At 44.8% G+C, this 20,133-nt stretch overlaps 1 protein-coding gene across 2 annotated transcripts in view; it reads right to left on the minus strand.

The window, feature by feature from the left end:
• The window catches only part of LOC102098315 (acyl-CoA (8-3)-desaturase), a 23,608-nt gene continuing 3,475 nt past the window's right edge, over positions 1 to 20,133 (minus strand). Inside the window, exons 1-12 of one of the 2 annotated variants that reach the window (XM_005511038.3) lie at positions 11,803 to 12,147; positions 8,879 to 8,989; positions 8,396 to 8,593; positions 7,271 to 7,372; positions 6,972 to 7,100; positions 5,457 to 5,517; positions 5,263 to 5,339; positions 4,120 to 4,217; positions 3,676 to 3,772; positions 3,010 to 3,089; positions 2,476 to 2,601; positions 1 to 1,708 (exon numbers count right to left, since the gene is read on the minus strand). In XM_005511038.3, the coding sequence (XP_005511095.2) occupies positions 1,657 to 1,708; positions 2,476 to 2,601; positions 3,010 to 3,089; positions 3,676 to 3,772; positions 4,120 to 4,217; positions 5,263 to 5,339; positions 5,457 to 5,517; positions 6,972 to 7,100; positions 7,271 to 7,372; positions 8,396 to 8,593; positions 8,879 to 8,989; positions 11,803 to 11,997 (1,326 nt within the window). In that variant the 5' untranslated portion in view covers positions 11,998 to 12,147 and the 3' untranslated portion in view covers positions 1 to 1,656. Of the gene's footprint in view, positions 1,709 to 2,475; positions 2,602 to 3,009; positions 3,090 to 3,675; positions 3,773 to 4,119; positions 4,218 to 5,262; positions 5,340 to 5,456; positions 5,518 to 6,971; positions 7,101 to 7,270; positions 7,373 to 8,395; positions 8,594 to 8,878; positions 8,990 to 11,802; positions 12,148 to 20,133 lie in introns of those variants that run through there. The other variant, XM_021299199.2, reaches the window with a different exon arrangement.

Genomic DNA, 20,133 nt, shown 5'->3' on the forward strand with positions numbered 1-20,133 from the left:
TTGGTGAGATAAGGAATTTTATTATTAGACTTTCCTCCATCAACAATTCTAATAATAAGAGGGAAAGAAATGCAGGAAAAAAAAAAACAAGGTAAAAGAGCAACTAAGGCCCATTTCCTTTATAGTTGTTATCAACAGGTATCAATGATTTAACGATTATCTTATTATTCCCATCACATTTTTACTCTGTGCTTAACAACACACTTGGCTTGGGAAGATGCGTTTCTTCTATTACCTCACGAGCCATCCTCCTTTTGGATATTAATCAGAAAAAGCACCATATATTCCCCAAAATCAACTCACCCCTTCTGGAGACTAAACCACCCATCACTGAGGTAACAGGGTGATGGAACCATCTTCATTAGTGCTACACCAGGTGTCATATCCTGGTTTGGCATCTGTAACGTTGGTGTAGTGAATGAAAAGACCCCAGGAAAATACTGTAAGGCTAATTCACACCCCAAAAATCGCATAGCATGTGACCTTTTAGGGTGTGTTTTGAAGGCACATCATCCAAAGGAGAAAGACCAGCAATGTGTTGGTTGACACGTACCTACGGGGTTATGCAGCCTGCTGACTTCTGCTGGTTGAAGAGTTAAATGCATTTAACCAGCACCCTAACCCCTGACACTTTTCTATCTTCATTAAATTTGACTGCAGCTCGGATGGGAATACCTCCTGCTCCGTGGGCCACAAGTTCTCTGCTTAACTAATCACTCAAAAAGAGTGAAGCTTCAGGTGACCCTTTTACCACCTTAATAACCCTTGTAGGGATCCCAAGCACGGACGTGCCATATTTCTGCCTCTTCTGTCTTTCAGGAATGGGTTCAATAACACCCAGAAGTGGAAACCACGTGCAGAGACTCCATGGGAGGTTACAAATGGGCAAATAACCCAGAGGTCTTCACCACAGAGGAGATGTAGAGGGCAGCATTTGCACAGAACATGGCTGAGCTCTCACATCTATGTGCCTGGGGAAGAACCTCCTCTTTCCTGTTGATTAGGGCTCTAATTAGATCTTTTTCCCCATGATTATTTCCTACAGAACTGCTGCCAGCACCTTCTCCACCTCACCCACATATATACAAATTGGTTTGGGCTCTCACATGCTCCTCGCTGCCCCTCGGTTTTGAACTTCTATTGCTGTTGTTAATTAGATATAGGTATTTGAACATACTGTACCTACACAACTCCCTGTTGCTTCCACATTTCAATAATTGCCATGTGCTTTGATTTCATGCTGTCTCAACTTTCTTACTACATTCATCACGAGAGCCACCTCAGAAAAGTCTATGTTAGAGAAGAGATTTCCCACCTATATACTCAGCAAATGAAGTATCAGCAGACAGAAAGGAATCTGCCCCCAGTTCCAAAGTTGCCTCCAGCCTGATGGAACGTAACCTCCTCCATTCACCTTTTCCCCATAACTCAGCACCAGAGAAGAGGAATGAAAGAAGCACAAGAAGAATTAAGAACATGTCGTTTAAAAAAAAAAAAAAAAAAAAAGATCATATTAATCACATTCATCACTGGAATAAGCTGCACCACCTCCCCACCTCTGGCTTAGCCAGCTCTCTCCTCTGTGCTGTATCTTCATGGTCTTCCCCACAGGAGACAACAAGGGTGGGGAATTCCTCTGTAAGGATCCACTGCTGCTTATTTATGTAGGTAGGCATCGAGCCAGAGCTCCCCTGAATCCTTCAAAGAGCTGCCAAGAGAAGAACGACATTTCCTTAGACACCAGGTAATAAAATACAGCATCCAGGAACAGAGCCTTGTGTGAAGAATTCCCATCTAGAGATTAAAGAGACGATAAAATCATGGAATGGTTTGGGTTGGAATGGACCTTTAAAGCTCAGCTAGTCTCAACCCCCCTGCAATAAGCAGGGACATCTTCAACCAGACTGGGTTGCTCAGAGATCTTCAGAGGCAAGGTAATGCAGACAAAGATGGAGAAGAACCACACCACCAGGGCTACCTCAAAGACTGGAAGGGTCAAACAAACAACTTGATAAGAATGGAAACAAAGGAGCGAGCACGGCAGAAGCGAACCATGTGACTTTTCAATGGAATAAGAAATATCTGGGGGTCAAAGAGGGGAAGAAAGGAAGGAAAAAGAAAGAATAAACGACAGTTGAAGCTTAGGAAAACACCTCTTTCCCTGGAGCATAACTGGAGACAGAGGTGCCAGACCTGTCATCCTTCTGACCTCCGACTCTTCCAGGCTGAAGACAAGGAACTCTCCACTGGGTCCTTTCTACTGACACCTCTGCATTCTTAATTCACCTGCTACGACTGAAACCAGCCCCATAGCTGAACAGTGTTCCACTCCCTTTCACAGTCATCTGCACTACCTACAACTCTTCACAGAAGTCCTGTGATCCAAGCTGGCTGCCTCTCCCCCATGTTCCTCACTTGTTGACCCTGTAATGTTGGAAACCCTCCACCCAGGGAAGGCCAGGGGTGGATACGTACTGCACGATGTCCGCGAAGGCGGTGAGCAACGGCTTGCACTGGTACTCAATGCCGTGTTTGGCACACAGGGACTTCACCAGCGGGGCCACCTTCCAGTAGTTGTGCCGAGGCATCGTAGGAAAAAGGCTGCGGAAAAAGCACGTGGTGATTCAATGGCATTCATTGTCACCCCAGAGAATTCCTGGCCCTCTTCTAAACCTGAGAATGCCCAACCTCCCCTTGTGCCCGTGGCCATCAGCGCTCCATCGTGGTCCCTCTCGTGTCACTTTAGTCACCATCGTAATAACAAGGAGGCTCATAGTTCTCACTCTGTGCCATGCTACTCATATCTGAAGTGGTGCTGGTGCTCACAGGCACTCTGAAAAGTTTCTTGGAGTTCCCGTTCCATCACCATATAAAGAACAGAGAACTTATCCGTGTTATCTTTCGTTCTTGTATTAGCTGACAGAGAGACAGGGACCACGTAGGCGCTTCAGACCTGGTGTAACTAGCACTTGAAATTCCCTCGCACCCCCAACCCACGCTCCAACTCACTGGTGCTCGATTTGGAAGTTCAGATGTCCACTAAACCAATCATTGAAAAAGGACTGATGAACGTTACACGTTGCCTGGAGCTGGGAGGAGAAAAAAAAGTGATATGTAAGTGTTGTTTTAGCAATGTCCCTTCTCTCACATGTGCCAAACACAACAGTAAGCAGGGACAAGATCCTCATCAGCACGTGTCTTCTGGCTGAATACAGCAACTCCAAGAGCTATCTCCAGTCAACATGAGATGGCCGTGTTGCGATATATGATTGTTAGCAACAGAATTCAGAACAGACTTGATTCCCCAATGAGATAAGCCATAACAACCATAACTTTCAACTCTCTCACTTAAAAACCCGTGTAATGGCTTCAGAACTAAAATAAGACGGAGCACACAAGAGATCTGCATCCTTCACGCACAAAAAGCTCTTTTCTACCTGAAAAGCACTGTAGCATCTCTAATTATTTAATTTGAGGCATCTGTGCTCAGCATTTGAAGCCTCCAGCCCACTTCTGCACCTTCTTTCTTTGCACTAATCACTCCGCACAGTGAGGACAAGGTCCTTCTGTTTTCCTCTCTCAGTTCCTATCATTTCTATGATCAGCTCTCATGGGTGTTACATACACAAAACTATAACTTTTCACCTCCAAAGTCACACAGAAAGATGGTCTCACCTGGGTGGAGAACCAGTCCACGTTCTTATCATAATCAATGTGCATCGGGATGTGATTCATTTGTGTAACCCAGACAAACCAGTTACTCTCTATAAACCTGTGCATACAAAGACACACAAAGAACAATATTTCACACCTATGCTACAAAACACTCGTACATGTATAAGCTAGTAATTATTTGATAAAATGGATGCCAAGAACCCCGAACATCTGCTCAGAAGATCAAACCTATAGACTATTTTTATTCTCTACAAAGATACTTTCAACCTTCTAAAGACACACAGTGGACAGGCAACCACGTCTGTCTTGTGGAAATGCATAAAGAGATAGAGGGATAGGGAGCAGATGAGAAAGATAACCAGAGGTTGAAGAAAAGCTGACACAAAAGACCAATAGGATATTGAGAACAGTAGAGAAATGGAGGAATTATAAGTTGCATGATACCTGACTAAGAGGTGAAGCCCCAGGATACCCTTCACCCCCAGCAAGGGCAAGTAGGTGAGAAAAAATCGGATGTAGAAGGTCAGCATCCAGGCCAGGTCCTGCAGTGCAGGGAACAGATACAACTTCATTAAGAGGAAGAATTATTGGCTTCTGAATCTGCCATCCACTCTACATGGCACTCCTTTCAAAACCTCCCGTAATATCTTCTACTAACAGATTTATCCTCCCTGGCCCCATGACAAAGCGATCTGACACACAGTCACAGACATTTCTGTGCTCAGGAATTATCCTGGTTTTATGAGCCAGGCACAGGACAAACACTAGAGAGGACATATTCTAAAGCATCACATTTTCCTCTGGCTACAAAGATAAAGCAAGCAGTGAGAAAAGTAAAAACCCAGGCAGTGAAAAGAATGAAGAGCTCTGCTTTACCTCCACCTCATCCTTTTTTGTCCCTCTTCACATTTCTTGGAATCTCTTATTCCCCTCACGTTTATTTTCTCCTGGCTGTCCCACCTCCCAGGCAAGAATAAAGCAGCCAAGCCGCCTTGTCTCCAACCCCCACATCTCAAAACAAAGCCAGCTTTTGCTGCATTTTTTTCTAAAGTCACTAGAGACCACGTTATTCCTCAAGGTCCTAAGTTTTCCCCTAACAAACCACCTTCCTAACTCCAAAAGTCCGCTACACATCCCCTATTCCACTTCACACTGAACTGCAACCATTCAGCTTTAGCTCCCTGAAACCTTCTTGATTTTTAATACATCATTTTTCAAAATGGAGGTGTACTTCATACTCCTCCAAACCCCCTTGAATTCTGCTACTTTTCCCCTTTTTCTGTGCCCAAAAGATTCTATTGTACTGCTTTTAGAAAACAAAAACCAATGGCCAGAATGAGCACTTCTCCTTTAAAATAGACACTCATGCCACCTGAAGGACAAGCTCTGTATGAACATCAAATCTGCAGAAGGAACATTTCTAGACACTCACACACCCTGGACTGAGCCAGAACATGAGATACTATTTCCAAGATCATATATTGCCAACGAGACTCACAGCTCAGCATTCCTTCCAGTAATTTCTTGCACTGAAAAGCATCCATTAAAGAAGTAGAAGCCACCGCTGGCAAAGCGCAGCCAACTTACCACCCACTGTTTCCGCTGGACCACAAAGTAGAAGACATACCACTGGAAGTAAAGAGGCACCAGAGCTGGAGGACCAACTAGAGTGGAGAAACAGAGACATTAACCATGTCCTTTTACCCCAGGGAGGTGAACTGGGAAAGGAAAGGGTTGAGTCAATGTTGTCCATACAACCGCGAAAGGGTTGGGTTACTCACTGATGAAGAAGTACTTGTGCTGGTGGTTATAAGGCATGAATTTCTTCTTTTGCACACCAAGCTGTTAAAATAAGCAAATTACTCAGGTTGTGAAAACAGCTAGAAACATCCGTGCATACACTCCTACTTACGCTTGCAAAGAAATGCATGCTTAGATACCTCCTAACCTTTCAAAGAGATGTCCTACCAAACCACGCCAGCTTCCACCACACCACTGGCTTCATCATGCCCTGGAATTCCAGCCTCTGATTGCTACCATAAGTTCTCAGCCCTGCTTTAGGTGCACAAGAGGCTGGATAGTCCCTTGCACCACAAAAAGCAGCATGCACTGGAGGCCCTTTCCCTACAGAGGGCACAGTTGCCTAACACTTAAACCCAAACCCACCTAAGGCACTGAGAACAGTTTGCTGCCAATATAGCCTCAGAGAAAAGAAACACCTACAATGCTATAAATAAAGATAACAGTGTGCAGAACTCCCACCTACTCACAATTAATCCCCACAGCGGAGAAATGAGCATCTAGACACTAAACTATGTCCACAGGAAGAGGGGTGAACAGATTATCCTCCTCCCGAGGCCACTAATTTGTCAATGTTTGCTGTATAAATATAACAGATCACGTCACTGGCTTCCTTGAGGAACTCCATTATATTCCTGTGCACGTCCAAACCATTTCCGAATCGCAGCCCTTCCTTAATTTCAATGCAAATCACAGCATGTAAGCCAGGTGACGCTATGAATTTATGTAACTATTTTTTTTAAAGGACCGGAAAACGCTAAAGCCATTCCATTAATTTCAGTGTTGTATCAGAAATAGAGTTGGACTCCGGTCTGACACCCCCTGTCAGATTGAGACCCCTGAAATAGTTCTTTTGATCAGCAATTGTAAATTTTCCGGATAGTCCTTGCTTATCACCCACTGCTTCATTTCCCAAAACGTTACAATTAGTCAAAGCTGATCTTGGCAAATAGAATTTGGAACCTTATCTTTATGCAAATATCTCTTCAGAGACATATGAACTTGGAACTGTGACAAATATTTCATCCTTATTTTAAAACACAGCAAAAATAACTTCAGTTGAAATTTTAAGAAAAACCCCACAAGTATTGAAGTATAATTAAGGAATACTAGGGACTAGTGGAAAGTAAAGTAGCACTATATAAAATAGCAAATCAAACCATTTTCTGGATGTACTTCTCACTTTACAGAAGCAGTTTTGGTGTTTTTCTTTAAACCTTCAGAATAAATTTGGATAATTTCAATCCACAGCAAGATTGTATTAAGGAAAAACAAACAAACAAAACAGTGTGACATGAAGTATATGGAAGCTAGTGATGCATCAGGATCTTTTTTCTTCTTGTTTTTCAAAGGTCATTAATGCCACGCTGCACTTTCTCCAAATTTCTGAATTACCGAGAGATCTCAATGACCGAACCAACAAGTCTCCAAGCTCTCCGCAGCTTTCCCAGTTTAAACCCTAATTCTGCACCCTCCCAACCTTCGCCAGGTCTCACCTCTACCGAGAGTGTTTTTCCCAAAGCAAAGAATAAGGGGTGCATGTTAACATCGGGGTCCTTTCGGAAGCAGTTGGGTTTGGCATGGTGTTGGAAGTGGAGGTGATTCCACCAGCTGGCTGGTGCTCCCTGGAGGAAGGAACGAGAAGAGAGCGTTGTAAAGAAGTTGTATCTTCTGCCCTTAGTCCTCCCACCCCAGTATTTCCTTGAATTTGGTTTCTTCTTGTAACTGAGCTTGGTTTTGACCACAGAGCATCCTGGGCAAGGACTCGCCGTCCCTTTCAACACCCAATGCCCACCTTCAGGTGGCCGATGACGAACTTGTGCACCCAGTGGTTCCACCTGGACTTGCTAAAGACTGAAAGGTGTCCAAAATCGTGCTGGAGCCAGCCAGCCTGGGCCTGCAATTAAAGAATAGATTTTAAAAAGATCAGCGCTGCTGGGGATAAAAAGAAGAGTCAGGAGTCCGCATGTGAAAAGGGCTTTCAGTCCTCCCACTCCCACGCTCTTCACAACATAACCCTGGACAGCAAGGACATTTCCACTAATTTGCGCTAATTTCCACTAAAACCCAGTCCAAACACTTCTCTTTCACTATGTACCGCTGCAGCCCAGACCTTGCCTAATGACTTTTAGTCCCAGATAGTTGTTTTCACAAGGAATCAAAAAATATCATTGCGGGGGGGACGGAAAAAAAAAAAAAGGTCGTAGAGCGCAGAAACAGCATTTATTCTTTCACAAAACTGCACTGAAGTCGGCAACAAAGTCTCCTTTAAGGAGCAGCTTGCTGCTGCCTCCTCCAAGTACTTGTAATTCCAAGGGGATGGGGCAGGCAGGGAGGAATAGCCGGGGCTTTGAGAGCGGCTCTGCCGTCTCCTCTGACTCGCTGCGGGTTCCCATGGGAACTTCGGTGGCTTGGCCACAGCTCTGGAGTTCTGGCACCGGGGACCTCCGAGGCGTAGTGTGGCTCTCATTGTGGGAAGAAGGCTGGGAATAAGGAGGGCTTTGATGGGCTACGGGAAGGAAAAAGCAGGGCAAAGCCTGCTCGAGCAAAGGAGAGTGTCGTGGCACTGTCATTGTGCCCTTTGGGGAGAGGAAGGATTTGGGGAAGTCCACAAAGATCAGGTTTCTCCTGTGCTTATGGCAATGAGCATCTAAGTTTCAAAGGGCTGGCTCTTGGTGCTTCTAGGGCTTCTTTTTCATAGAATGGTTTGGGTTGGAAGAGACATCCAAAGCTCCCCCAGTTCCCCCCCTGCCATGAGCAGGGACATCTTCACCAGCTCATGTTGCTCAGAGACCCGTCCAGCCTGGCCTGGGATGTCTCCAGGGATGGTTCATCTACCACCTCTCTGGGCAACCTGGGCCAGGCTCCCACCACCCTCAGGGCCAACAATTTCTTCCTCATGTCTCGGCTGGTTTTGTACCTGGACAGTGCCGAGGAGCAGCGCCGAGCAGAGGAAAGGCACCGTGGATGCTCCGAAATACCAGATGACGAGCCAAGCGGCAACATCCAACAGCAAGATGTGGCAGAGATACAGGATGAAAAAGGCAGGGTTGGGGCTGAGAAGCCCCATCTTCTCCACGGCTGCACGGAGTTCACGGAAATCTTCTACCAGCTTTTTCTGTGGGGAGACCCAAGAGTATCTGCTGGTGTGAAAATGGCTCGGGAACCCAAGGAGGAGCTCGGTTTCTCCTTTCAAGGAGCTTCTGTAGCAATGGGGAAAAGCTGAGGGTCACCTGGAGACAAATCTTCACTAAGACTATAAATAATGAGGTGAAGGGGAAGCTTCAGACTAACATAGTGATCCAGGAGATCCTCTCGTTGTATGTACGGGGAATTCTGACTGCCAGTAAGAGAAGTTAAATTGCACATTTTCATCCCAAATACTAAGCTTTTAAATACTTACATTCTTGCTGGGCTCAAAGCTGGGCTGATCCGGTGCCAGTTCCCCAATTAAGAGCGGGCCCATGTACTTTCTTACTAGTGCCTTGTCAAGATGAAACGCTATGAAAGGATCCTGAAATACAGATACAGGGACAGGGTGAAGACAAATGATCATTCAGGTGGCAGGAAAATAAATACATTTCACAATATCCTGGGCTCAGCAGAAAACAACCCTACTAATGGAGCTGAAACAGATTTTACTGCCACAAATCCTGCTGTTCTCTTCACACCATTTGAAGCTGAATTCTCTGTACAATTTCTTATCTGGATGCTGATAAGTGCATGTTCCCAAGAACTACAGGCTCACTTCCCTCTTCCAAGTCTGAAAATTACATCTCCTGCTGAACCACAAGATGTATTCTCAGCCACGTACTCCTCTGTTTTTATCTTTAGTTTCCATCTTATTTTTCCTCGTGCTCCATATCCTGAAATGAGAGTCTGACTGGGGCGAAGGGCAGGATATTAGCACAAAAACCTGGCCGAACTGGGAAAAATACCAGGACAAGCAGGACACAGGTGACAGCAGCTCCCAGAGACTCTCTTAAAATCCCCATGTTTTCCCAAACACGCACCCTCAGCAATCTCCAATGCCCACCCTGCCACATCTGCCTAGGATAGTTTTATTTCCTCCTGTTTTATTTTCTCTGACAATTCCAAAGATCCCTATTAGAGACATCAGTTACTTTTATCATTTCAATCTCACGGCAATCTCCATGGTGACCAGGCAGCCAGCTGAAAAAATCATTAGGGGTTGTTACCACTGTCGACTCTCCCACTATACTTAGATTACAAATCCCCTGAGCACACATGGCAGTTTGACATCTGCTTCCTACCAAAGATCTCCCATTTACCTCCTTTTACATATTTCTCTCCTGGCATCCAAACCAGCACATATTTTACCATCTCCCCCAGCCTAAGGATGCTTTTTTTGAGACTATATTTGCCCACTGCACACCAGTTTGTAAACTTCCCACACCACGCGCTGTTCAGGGCTATAGTTACTAATTTATCATTGCATGCTTTAAAATAAATCGTCCTTTTGAAAGATCCCTAGTGAAGAAAGGGGTTAAAAAAACAGCTGATGTTGCCAGCTCTGGGTCAGGCCTGTTGTATCTTAGTTGTAGCATCCCCTCTGCTAAGGTTTATGTGAACTAGGGGAAGAGGAGAAGGGAATGTACATTTGCATTTTCTCATTGAAAAAGGAAGAACAAAATGGGGAGGAGTATGCGGGCCAATCAGAGGATGATGGTACCACACGTTTAGACCAATCTTTCCCATGGAGGCTGTAAAACCTGGCAGAGCAACGCTAAGGGGAGCTTAAGGGACCACTGATTGCACCTTCTACAAATCACAGCACTCTAGTGGCATTTAGCAAACTAAAGGTGTTCTTTCCTTACTTCTTTCTTTTTTCCTCGTTTTGAGAAGCCTGATTTATTACTTTTTTTTTTTTCCAGGACAAAACTATGGGAAAAATGGGAACTGAGTTGGCTCAGGTTCCTGAGCGGTCAGCAGTTCGGCTGCAGCCAGCAGCGACAGAGACGATAACGCCTGAAAAATGCAGCTGCAATGTGACCATCTAACTGCGCTCAGCCCTACGTGCTGGTCACTGCCACTGGCTCGTTCCTGATCGCCCAACAGCAACGGGGCTTCAAAAATGCCTCTGTGCACGAAATGGGCGCAAATTTGTATGTTATCTCCAGCTTTACATTATATGCATATGATGAAGTGAAGGAAAGCGTTAGATCTTGAGGTCCATCCTTTCTGGGTAGGGACAAAACTGGACTGAAACATCGCCCATTAAAAACATTCTCGTGGTAGCTTCACCATCCCACACCTGCCCTTGGGTCTAAATATTTACATTTAGAAAAAAACACATTTTCTTTTGCGAAAGACATAAGCAGACAAAGGAAGGAAACACAGCGACAAAATTACCCCACACCCTGCTTGTCAATTCAAACAATGTTTCCTCCGCATTGCAATAGTAATTGGCATGCAGACATGAATGATTTTTTTCTATTACAATGATGGAAATGCAATTTTCAGCAATATTTTGCATCTCTTGGATAAGTGGTGCTGAGTTTTTAAAGTCAGAGGAAGCCAAATTCACCCAAATACTTGCAAAAAAGAAAATAGTAAGTCTATGTGCGCACACAGTGTCGCTACAAATACCTCATGTGCTTCTGTTCAGTTCTGGCCTGTGGCTCACCATGTAGAAAAACAAGAGAATTCCTATTTGCTACATGCATGCAAAAATTATTGTTGGTTGGGTTTTGTTGTTGTTGCTGCTGTTTTGTTTGGGGTTTTTTTTCCCAGATTTACGGCCGTTTGGAGATGTGCTATTTGTGGGATGCTTTTGTTACTCCCGCAAAAATGTTTCCTTGTAAAAATCTATAAAATTCAGTAGATATCTTTGCACATAAGAGGTCACACTGTGCAGAACACAGCCCAGCGTCTCTTCAGTGAACAGCCCCTTGCCCGCCCCCACTTGCCACTCGCCCCCTGCTCGTGTTTTGGTCCCTGGTGATCCCCCCCACTCCACGCGTGTCGCCCCTCACGCTGCTTGGGGATAGGGGACAATGACACTTGTGCCTCTGCCCCGACCGTTCCTCCTCCATCCATCCCTCCCCGGGATGCCCCGAAAGAACCGGGGACGGACCCTCCTTGGGACGGAGCCCCCGGATACCGACACTCCAGGGACGGACACCCCAGGGGATGGAGCCCCGGGGACCGACCCTCCGGGAGATGGAGCCCCGGGGATGGAGCCCCCGGATACGGACACTCCAGGGACGGACACCCCAGGGGATGGAGCCCTCGGTGGATGGAGCACCGGGAGACGGACACGCCAGGGATGAAGCCCCGGGGGACGGACACCCCCCCGCCGCTCACCGTGGCGTCCTGCCCGGCGTAGTGGCTGATGACCCGGGATCCTCCCGGGTGCCTCCGGCAGAAATGGCTGATGTCGTACACCTTCCTCTCGATCACCAGCCACCGCTCCTGCGTCCCCGGCCCCCGCCCGTTCCGCTGCCCGATCTCCTCCCAGGTAAAGCGCCGCAGCCCCCGGCCCGGTTTGGAGTCCTCCATGCTTGGGCTGGGCTGGGCTCGGTTCGGTTCGGCTCGGCTCGGCTCCGCTTAGCTGGGCTCGGCTCGGCCCTCCTCGCTCCTTTCCAACCCCTTGAAAACCGGCCCGCTGGCTTGCCTCCTATTGGCTCCCTGCTCCCTCAAGCCCCGCCTCCCCCTCCATTCCCGCATTCTCATTGGTCCTCACTCGCGTTGTGCCCGCCCCCTGGAGGGACACGTTATGGAGCGCGGCTCGGGGCTGCGGGAGCTCGGTTTGGTGGTGGAAATCGGGGAAAAGGAGGAAACTTCGGCCTCCAGCTTGGCATTTTCAGCTGTTCAGGCTGTAATAAATGATGGGCTGTGATATACTTAAAGTTTGGGGTTTTTTTCCAATTGTTTTCACGTATACGATTGATACTACAACCAAAACAATAGCAAAATACCAAAGCTTATGATAACACTGAGAGCTTAAAATCGACTTTCAGGTTTCTAATACTACAACCTTATATATTTGAGGTATCCACACACTGTGAGTTTAGCATTTAGAACACATTCTGAAGGCTTTTTCCCATAAAAACATAGCAAACGCCACTTCTGATCCACCAAACAAATGGCCCCTGAAACGTCACATAAGAAATCAGGATCCGTAAAATGCCGACTGAAGTGACGTCAACAGACAAAAGTAGGAGGGAGGAAAACACAAAGACCCAAACAAACCCCCACTACAAGACACAGAAGCAGTAGCATCGACACTCAGAGTTATTCCACTGTTGCGCAAACCATTTTATTGCTAACAAAGACATTCATTTTAGAAGGAAGTATATAAGTTTAGTTTTAAAAAGTAAAAAAATTTGCAGTTGCCTGGTATAATATCAGAAAACAAACAAAAAATGCATAGTTTAACATAAAATAAGTAACTCATTAATTTGGTTTTAGAGGAGTCAGCTTTGAAAGGACAAATATCAGACTCACAAATGTCTTATGCAGGGACAGGAGTTGGACTCGATGACACTTTGACACAGTCTCCCACAGCATCCTCACAGCTAAGTTGAGGAAGTGTGGTCTAGACAATAGAGTAGTGAGGTGGGTTGCAAACTGGCTTAAGGAGAGAAGCCAGAGAGTGGTAGTCAATGGTGCGGAGTCTAGTTGGAGACCAGTATCTAGTGGAGTGCCTCAGGGGTCAGTACTGGGGCCAATATTATTCAATATACTCATTAACGATTTGGACGAGGGAATTGAGTGTACTATCAGCAAGTTTGCTGGTGACACCAAGCTGGGAGGAGTGGCTGACACGCCAGAAGGCTGTGCTGCCATCAGAGACCTGGACAGGCTGGAGAGTTGGGCGGGGAATAACCTGATGAAATTTAACAAGGGCAAGTGTAGAGTCCTGCATCTGGGCAGGAACAACCCCAGGTTCCAGTATCGGTTGGGAAATTACATATTAGAGAGCAGTGTAGGGGAAAGGGACCTGGGGGTCCTGGGGACAGCAGGATGACCATGAGCCAGCACTGTGCCCTTGTGGCCAGGAAGGCCAATGGTACCTGGGGTGGGTTAGAAGGGGGTGGTCAGTAGGTCAGAGAGGTTCTCCTGCCCCTCTACTCTGCCTTGGTGAGACCACATCTGGAATATTGTGTCCAGTTCTGGGTCCCTCAGTTCCAGAAGGACAGGGAACTGCTGGAGAGGGTCCAGCGCAGGGCAACAAAGATGCTGAAGGGAGTGGAGCATCTCCCGTGTGAGAAAAGGCTGAGGGAGCTGGGGCTCTTTACTTTGGAGAAGAGGAGACTGAGGGGTGACCTTGTTAATGTTTACAAATATATAAAGGGTGAGTGCCACAAGGATGGAGCCAGGCTCTTCTCAGTGGCAAACAATGATAGGACAAGGGGTAATGGGATCAAGCTGGAACATAAGAGGTTCCACTTAAATTTGAGAAGAAACTTCTTCTCAGTGAGGGTGACAGACACTGGAACAGGCTGCCCAGGGGGGTTGTGGAGTCTCCTCCTCTGGAGACATTCAAAACCCACCTGGACATGTTCCTGTGTGACCTCATCTGGGTGTTCCTGCTCCAGCAGGGGGATTGGACTAGATGATGATCTGAGGTCCCTTCCAATCCCAAACATACTGTGATACTGTGACACTCGTGAGGCCCTCCCAAATCAGGATATTCTATAATTTTAGGATTCTATACTGTCGGTGCAGCCATAGGCACAGGATAAATTTATTTCAAACATATTTGAGGGCAACCGACAGCCCTCATCATCTTGGCTTGCTCATAAAGTAGCTGGTTACAAGATACATTCCTAAAGTAGTCGGTGCAGGTGCCAGAGTTATTTAAACGCCTTCACTTCCTACCAGGGGAAATGGGATAAATGCAGCTTTATATAGATTTGCTGATTGTATCACACTGTGGGTTTGATACGCCGGAGGGCAAGAGAGATGGGCAGGCTGACAAGAACATCAAGTAGATCAGCTTGAGCAAGCGCCAAGTCCTGCGCTGAGGAGGTAAAGAACGCAGGAACGGGGTGAAAACATCGAGTGGCTGGTCCTAGATGACTTGTTATGTGGGAAGGACAGAGGCTTGGTGGTCAGTGTTATATGTCAGGTGAAAACACAGCCTGGAAAATTAGATTGTGAACCAGATATACAATTTGGAGGAAGCAGAAAAGCCCAAGGAACAAAAAAGCAGTGCAGTTCACACCCAAACTGCTTATTTCTAGACCAATTTACAACCTGTTTCTCCTCGCTTCTGGGCTGAGGTTGCCTCATCTTCCCTGCCCTTGGCTTTTTTATCCCCTTTCCAAGCAATTTCTCCCACTTTTCCATCTCTCCTGCCTCTTCCTCTCAGCTCCCACAGCATCTTCTGCTGCTGTGGTGACGCGTGGCTGCTGCTGCCTGATGTGCAACCAGAGGGAGGGAAGGTGGCACCGCAGGTAAATCACATTGTTGAGGGTGGTCTGCGGATTATCCTTACACTAGACCACAGAATAATGATATAAGGAGCTAACGATGCTAAACCAGACAGATTCATCTGCGTGGGACTTCATACACATACATTAAACATACTTTAAAATGCCTGTCTCCACCTTCAGCTCCCTTCTTGCTTTCCCTAGTAGCAAGAGTCTTCTCTCTGAGCTCTCATCACCAGTTCCAAATTCCTTTGTTTTCATTCACACCTTCCAATCTGACCCAGTTCCAGCAATTCCGGTTGAATGTAACCATAGAAACAAGAAACCGCCAGACCAGGCTGCATCCCTTCTCATTCTGAACATCACCTGATGCTACATCACGTATCGCTGCATTGGAATTCTCTGAAACGCTGTATTGAACACCTTTTATTTCCCTTCCTTTAGCAGTGCCACAGCTAATACATCAAATCTCTGCTTAGACACATGGGCACCGTCACCCATGAAATAAAAGGTTTTCTCCTAATCTCAGCAAAAAAAACACAAATTGCTTTGTATTTTGACTGCTGGCCATCTCACAAACATAACTATAAAAGACATAAATAATGTTTTGCATATTTTTTAATTTAACCATAATTGTAACAATGCAGTAATTATTTCCATTTCTATTTTTTTTTTCTGATTGTTGCACAAAAGAATAATTGTCGTGAATTTAGTTGATATTTTTAGTTTGACTTTTCACCATTGATATGAGAGGCACTGTTCAGGTTTCCTTTTCCTATACACCACATTAAAAAACACATTTGGAAACTTGTTTTAGGGGATGGTAACAAAAGCCAAAGAGCATCACCGAGCTTGCCAAACCGCAGCCTTGTTCCCCTCATGATTTCACCAGGACCAGAAGCTATAAGGAATGTTAACACATTATTAACATATTCCCCCGAACAAATTATACAACAGTCCTTGGAATTACCTTCAAAGCTGCTTCTGATAGAAAATCTGTGCTCTGTTCCTTTTCCTCTCAGTAGGTGATTTAACCCAGGGTAAGACATCACGGAGGCTCCTTGAATCACCCAATTCCAAGCAGTGAAGAATTTTCATGTCCTGCTATAAACCACCAGTTTTCAACACCAACTTCTCCTGCACTCACCATGCTCAGGATCTCAAAGGGTCTCACAGAGAACGAGATCTTTGTAGTAAAGATTGCAAGAGGAAACAGCTGTTGTTATACACTCACCACCACCCCACATCCAGCTGTGACTGCTGCCGTTAACAGGGAGCGATCCTTGCTGGAAGACAATCAGCATAATTAGCTATTATAAACCCAGACCTGGCCACTCTGCTCTTCCAACAGTATTGTTTCTTTGCAGTGTTTGACTCCTTGTTTTACCTCCAGTACTCTCGTGTCCATTTCTCTTTATTGTCATGATCTGGCTGTGACCCAGCTTCCTAGATTAGCAAAAATCATCAAAAATCAGAGGAGAGATAAGAGGTGCTCTTTGATTCAGTCTTCTGATGCAGCTGCAATTCATTCTTAGCATCTGAGATGACTCGGGATCACCAAAAGTCAGAGAAAACATATTAGAGCTCCTTAGGTCACTACCATGATTGGGCTGTAACTTACTTTAAAATACATTAAGTGACCCAGGTGGTGAGGGATCACTAAGTACCCAAGCACCTGGTGACCAAATCAGGAATAGAGGAGATGGGCTGAAAGGGGGGCAGCCTTTATTTTATCATCTTGAAGCAGGAGAAAATGAGTTAGAATAATGGATGGTGAAGTCTGAACCCACAGAAAACAGGAGATTTTAAAGAAAAACAAACGCTGAAAAAAAAAACCTAAACAAACAAACAACAAAACACAGTTTAAAACAGAGAAGTCTGAAAGAAGAAGCAGTTCTTGGCTTTTGTTCAGCTTCAGAGAAGCCTCAGATGCAGAGTGCATGGGAACTGCGGTGTGAGGATTTACAAGAGGATGTCACCAGTGCAATTAAAACCGTTTCGCTGATGAAGCAAATGCAAGAGGAAACCACTAATTTTAGCTCTTGCGAGCTCAGTTCCTAATCTCAGGTTTAGGAAGGTGCACTGGAAGGGTCAGCCTAACACCAGGAAAAGGAATAGATACTAGAAATATTTCCTTTATTCTTATCAACTGTTGTGTTATTGGGAACGAGCTGCAATAGTCGAATAATTTAGACTAGACAAGTTAATATTGTACCTGCAACTGTTTAGGTTGCTAGCACTTTAATTATACTGACTATAAATTCTTGGGTTTGCATATAAATGGTGTTTCTTTGGCCCACATTAACTGTGTGGAGTATTTGCTCTTGTTCTCTGCCCTAACAACTGTCTGTTAAAAGTTAGATGCAATAATTGTACTAGATGACAGATGGAAAGAATTAATATATTACAGGCTACTGGAGGAAGATGATTGTGATTTGGGAGGAGTTTACATCTTGCCAGAAAAAAACAAGAAGAAATCACTGCACATAAGGGATGGAGTTGTTGAGATGAAAACAAGTGTATTTTTTGGTATGCAAATTAAGATTAGTGACTTTTCATTACAAATTACTACAAATCAGATTATACTGACAAGGCACCATTAAGAACAGAGCCTTACCCTCCTTATTTTTATCCTGATGGGTGCTCACAATGTCTTCTCCTTTCTCTGCTAAACAAGTGGGATTATGTACTCGGGTTCCTTGGCATCCAGAGCAGTTTGTGCCCTGACCCTGATAATCCCACACAACCAACCCAAGACCCACTGTGGAATGTGCCATTCGTGCCAGCGACAGAAACACAATGGGAATCGCTGTTTGTTGGTTGGTTGGTTGCCTTGTAAAGTTAAGTCAGCTCTCCCATGAAACAGAAAAAGCATTGCCAACTTCCTTCAAAATACCAGAATGTGTCAGCGGAAAATATCAAACACATCCTCAATTTTAAATAGCGTTGAAATAGATCAATTAATTAGCCAGCTCTAGCAGCACATGTAACAGAGGAAGCAAAATGGCCAGTATTATACAGACTAACTGAAAACAAGATTTATATTGAAAACTATGCGTTTCAATGGACATTTTTATGATTAAAGTTAGGAAATAAAAAGAGAACAAAGTTCATGTCTGCCCCTGAGGGGTGGAGGAAAAGTTTACTTTGGTTATTAAAGTGATGCTCAATGACATCTCTACCCAACCATTGGGTTCCTCACCCCAGGCTCCCTTGCTCTCAGGATCTCATGTATCTATTTCCCATTGTATTTCAATTAATTATTCCATCTCAACCAGCATCTGAAGCTCCTCAGCCTTTTCTTCTAGTGAACGTCCATAGCTCCTCAACCTTTCCTTCTAGTGAACATCCAGAGCTCCTCAGCCTTTCCTTCTAGTGAACGCAAGGGACACCCTGCGCTCCTTTCTTTCCTTACATGAGTTTTTCCTTAGCAGAGTAACTAAAGGGAGTTAAAAGCCTAAAGTGCTTGTTAAACTGGGGAGAAGGAGGATTTTCCCCACAGCTGAAGTGATTTCCATGTGCTGGTGCCAACCTGGGTGCTGCTATCAACGTCATCCAGGTATTAATGGAGACACTAATCCTTTCTGAAAGGCAAATTAAAATAATTCTACGTGATCTTACCAGATTCCACAGGGAGAAGACAACAAACTCAAAAACTGTGATTTCTAACACATTTTTAAAACACTTTTCTCGGGGTCTCATTTTTTTTTCTTTTACATTAACAAATCAATGCATGACACAGTGTAAAGGTACCTGAACTACCAATTCTCCCCGTATTTTCCCTGTTCCACGCTAACCCAGCAAGATATCCTTCACTTAGCCCAAGTTATGGCACGTATTTCATTTTGAGAGCAGGCATACCCCCCTACAAAAACTCTCCTGCTTTGCATTTCTTTATATATATATATCCCCTTTTCTGTGCTTTCTTTCCTGTCATGTTTCTCACCTTTTTCCCCCCACCATCTCATGACTACTCGATTAAAGTCAGGACTTTTCTGTCCCTCACACAAGCTCTTTGTGCCGTTAAATCTACACCACGCAACAAGCGCAGCCTTTCACCTACTTGGCCACAGAAAAGAGTCTGTTCTTCTCTCATTGCCATGGCTGGGTTGCGCTGCAGGAGCCAAAAAAAACCTAGAAAAAGAGCCGCAGAAAGCCTTGACGGGATTACAGGCTGTGCTGCAAGAGAATAACGCTCTTCTCTTTATATAGGAACCTTTCAATGACTGGTCGTTAAGTTATTACACAATTCTCTATGTGAAATATCCAGATGCGGAGTTCTATGCGCAGCTTTTGCGTCTATCTTGCAGGTATAAAAGCCAATACCAAAGTTGATCCCTCTCTTCAACAGTTCGTTTCTCAGGAGGGAGGATTTGCTCAAGCAAATATACCATTGAAACCCAATGTTTGCATACATAACCAGCCCTGCTTGGATTATCCGCTGCTTAAAGTTATCAGCTCTGAATTATGAACTTCCATGTGTACAAAATAACCCCTAAATTCAATAACACAAATATATTCCCTTTGTGGAGTAGTCGCCTGATGGACTAGGACCGTCAGCTAATACTGTGAGTAGGTATTTTAGGTATTTTATCTCTACAGGACAAAAGAAGTCACATCTTTGACTCAGACAAGATGCTCTGAAATGCCTAAATTCACACTTCAGGCTCCTGTTGTTTTTCCTGATGTCTCAAGGAGATGTGCTGCCAGCACACAGGCCAGGTTAACACGCCCAAATCTTTATTATATATGTCATTACCCTGACATAGTTTTCTCTGTTTGATGTATTTCCTTTTATTAAACAAAAATCTTCTGAGTATGGTAATGTCCAAATGCAAAATGAGCACATCCGAGCTGCTCCGTTTTGTCCCTCTCATTCAGCTCCATTTTCAACAGACAAATTCCATCACTCTTTTGGTTTTTTTTTATTTTTTTAGCTAAGTTATAAATGAAAAGCTACAAGGCAAAGGGTAAAAACAATAGAGTAAGAAAGGATGATTCGCTTACCCATGGCAATCAATATTTAATATATTGATTAGAATCATAGAATAGAATCATGGAATCATTTCAGTTGGAGGAGACCCTCAGGATCATTGATTCCAACCAGAATCTAACTCTAGCACTAAATTACATATATATATATTAGGAGAAACTGGGCATAATAGACAGAAAAACACATCCAAGTGCATCTCTGCAAGGCCCTGAGGATAAAGGCACTTGGGTACCACAGTAAAAGCACCCGGACAGCAGCTCCAGG

Source organism: Columba livia, chromosome 5 (assembly GCF_036013475.1).
Source record: "Columba livia isolate bColLiv1 breed racing homer chromosome 5, bColLiv1.pat.W.v2, whole genome shotgun sequence".
Classification (NCBI taxonomy): Eukaryota; Metazoa; Chordata; class Aves; order Columbiformes; family Columbidae; genus Columba; species Columba livia.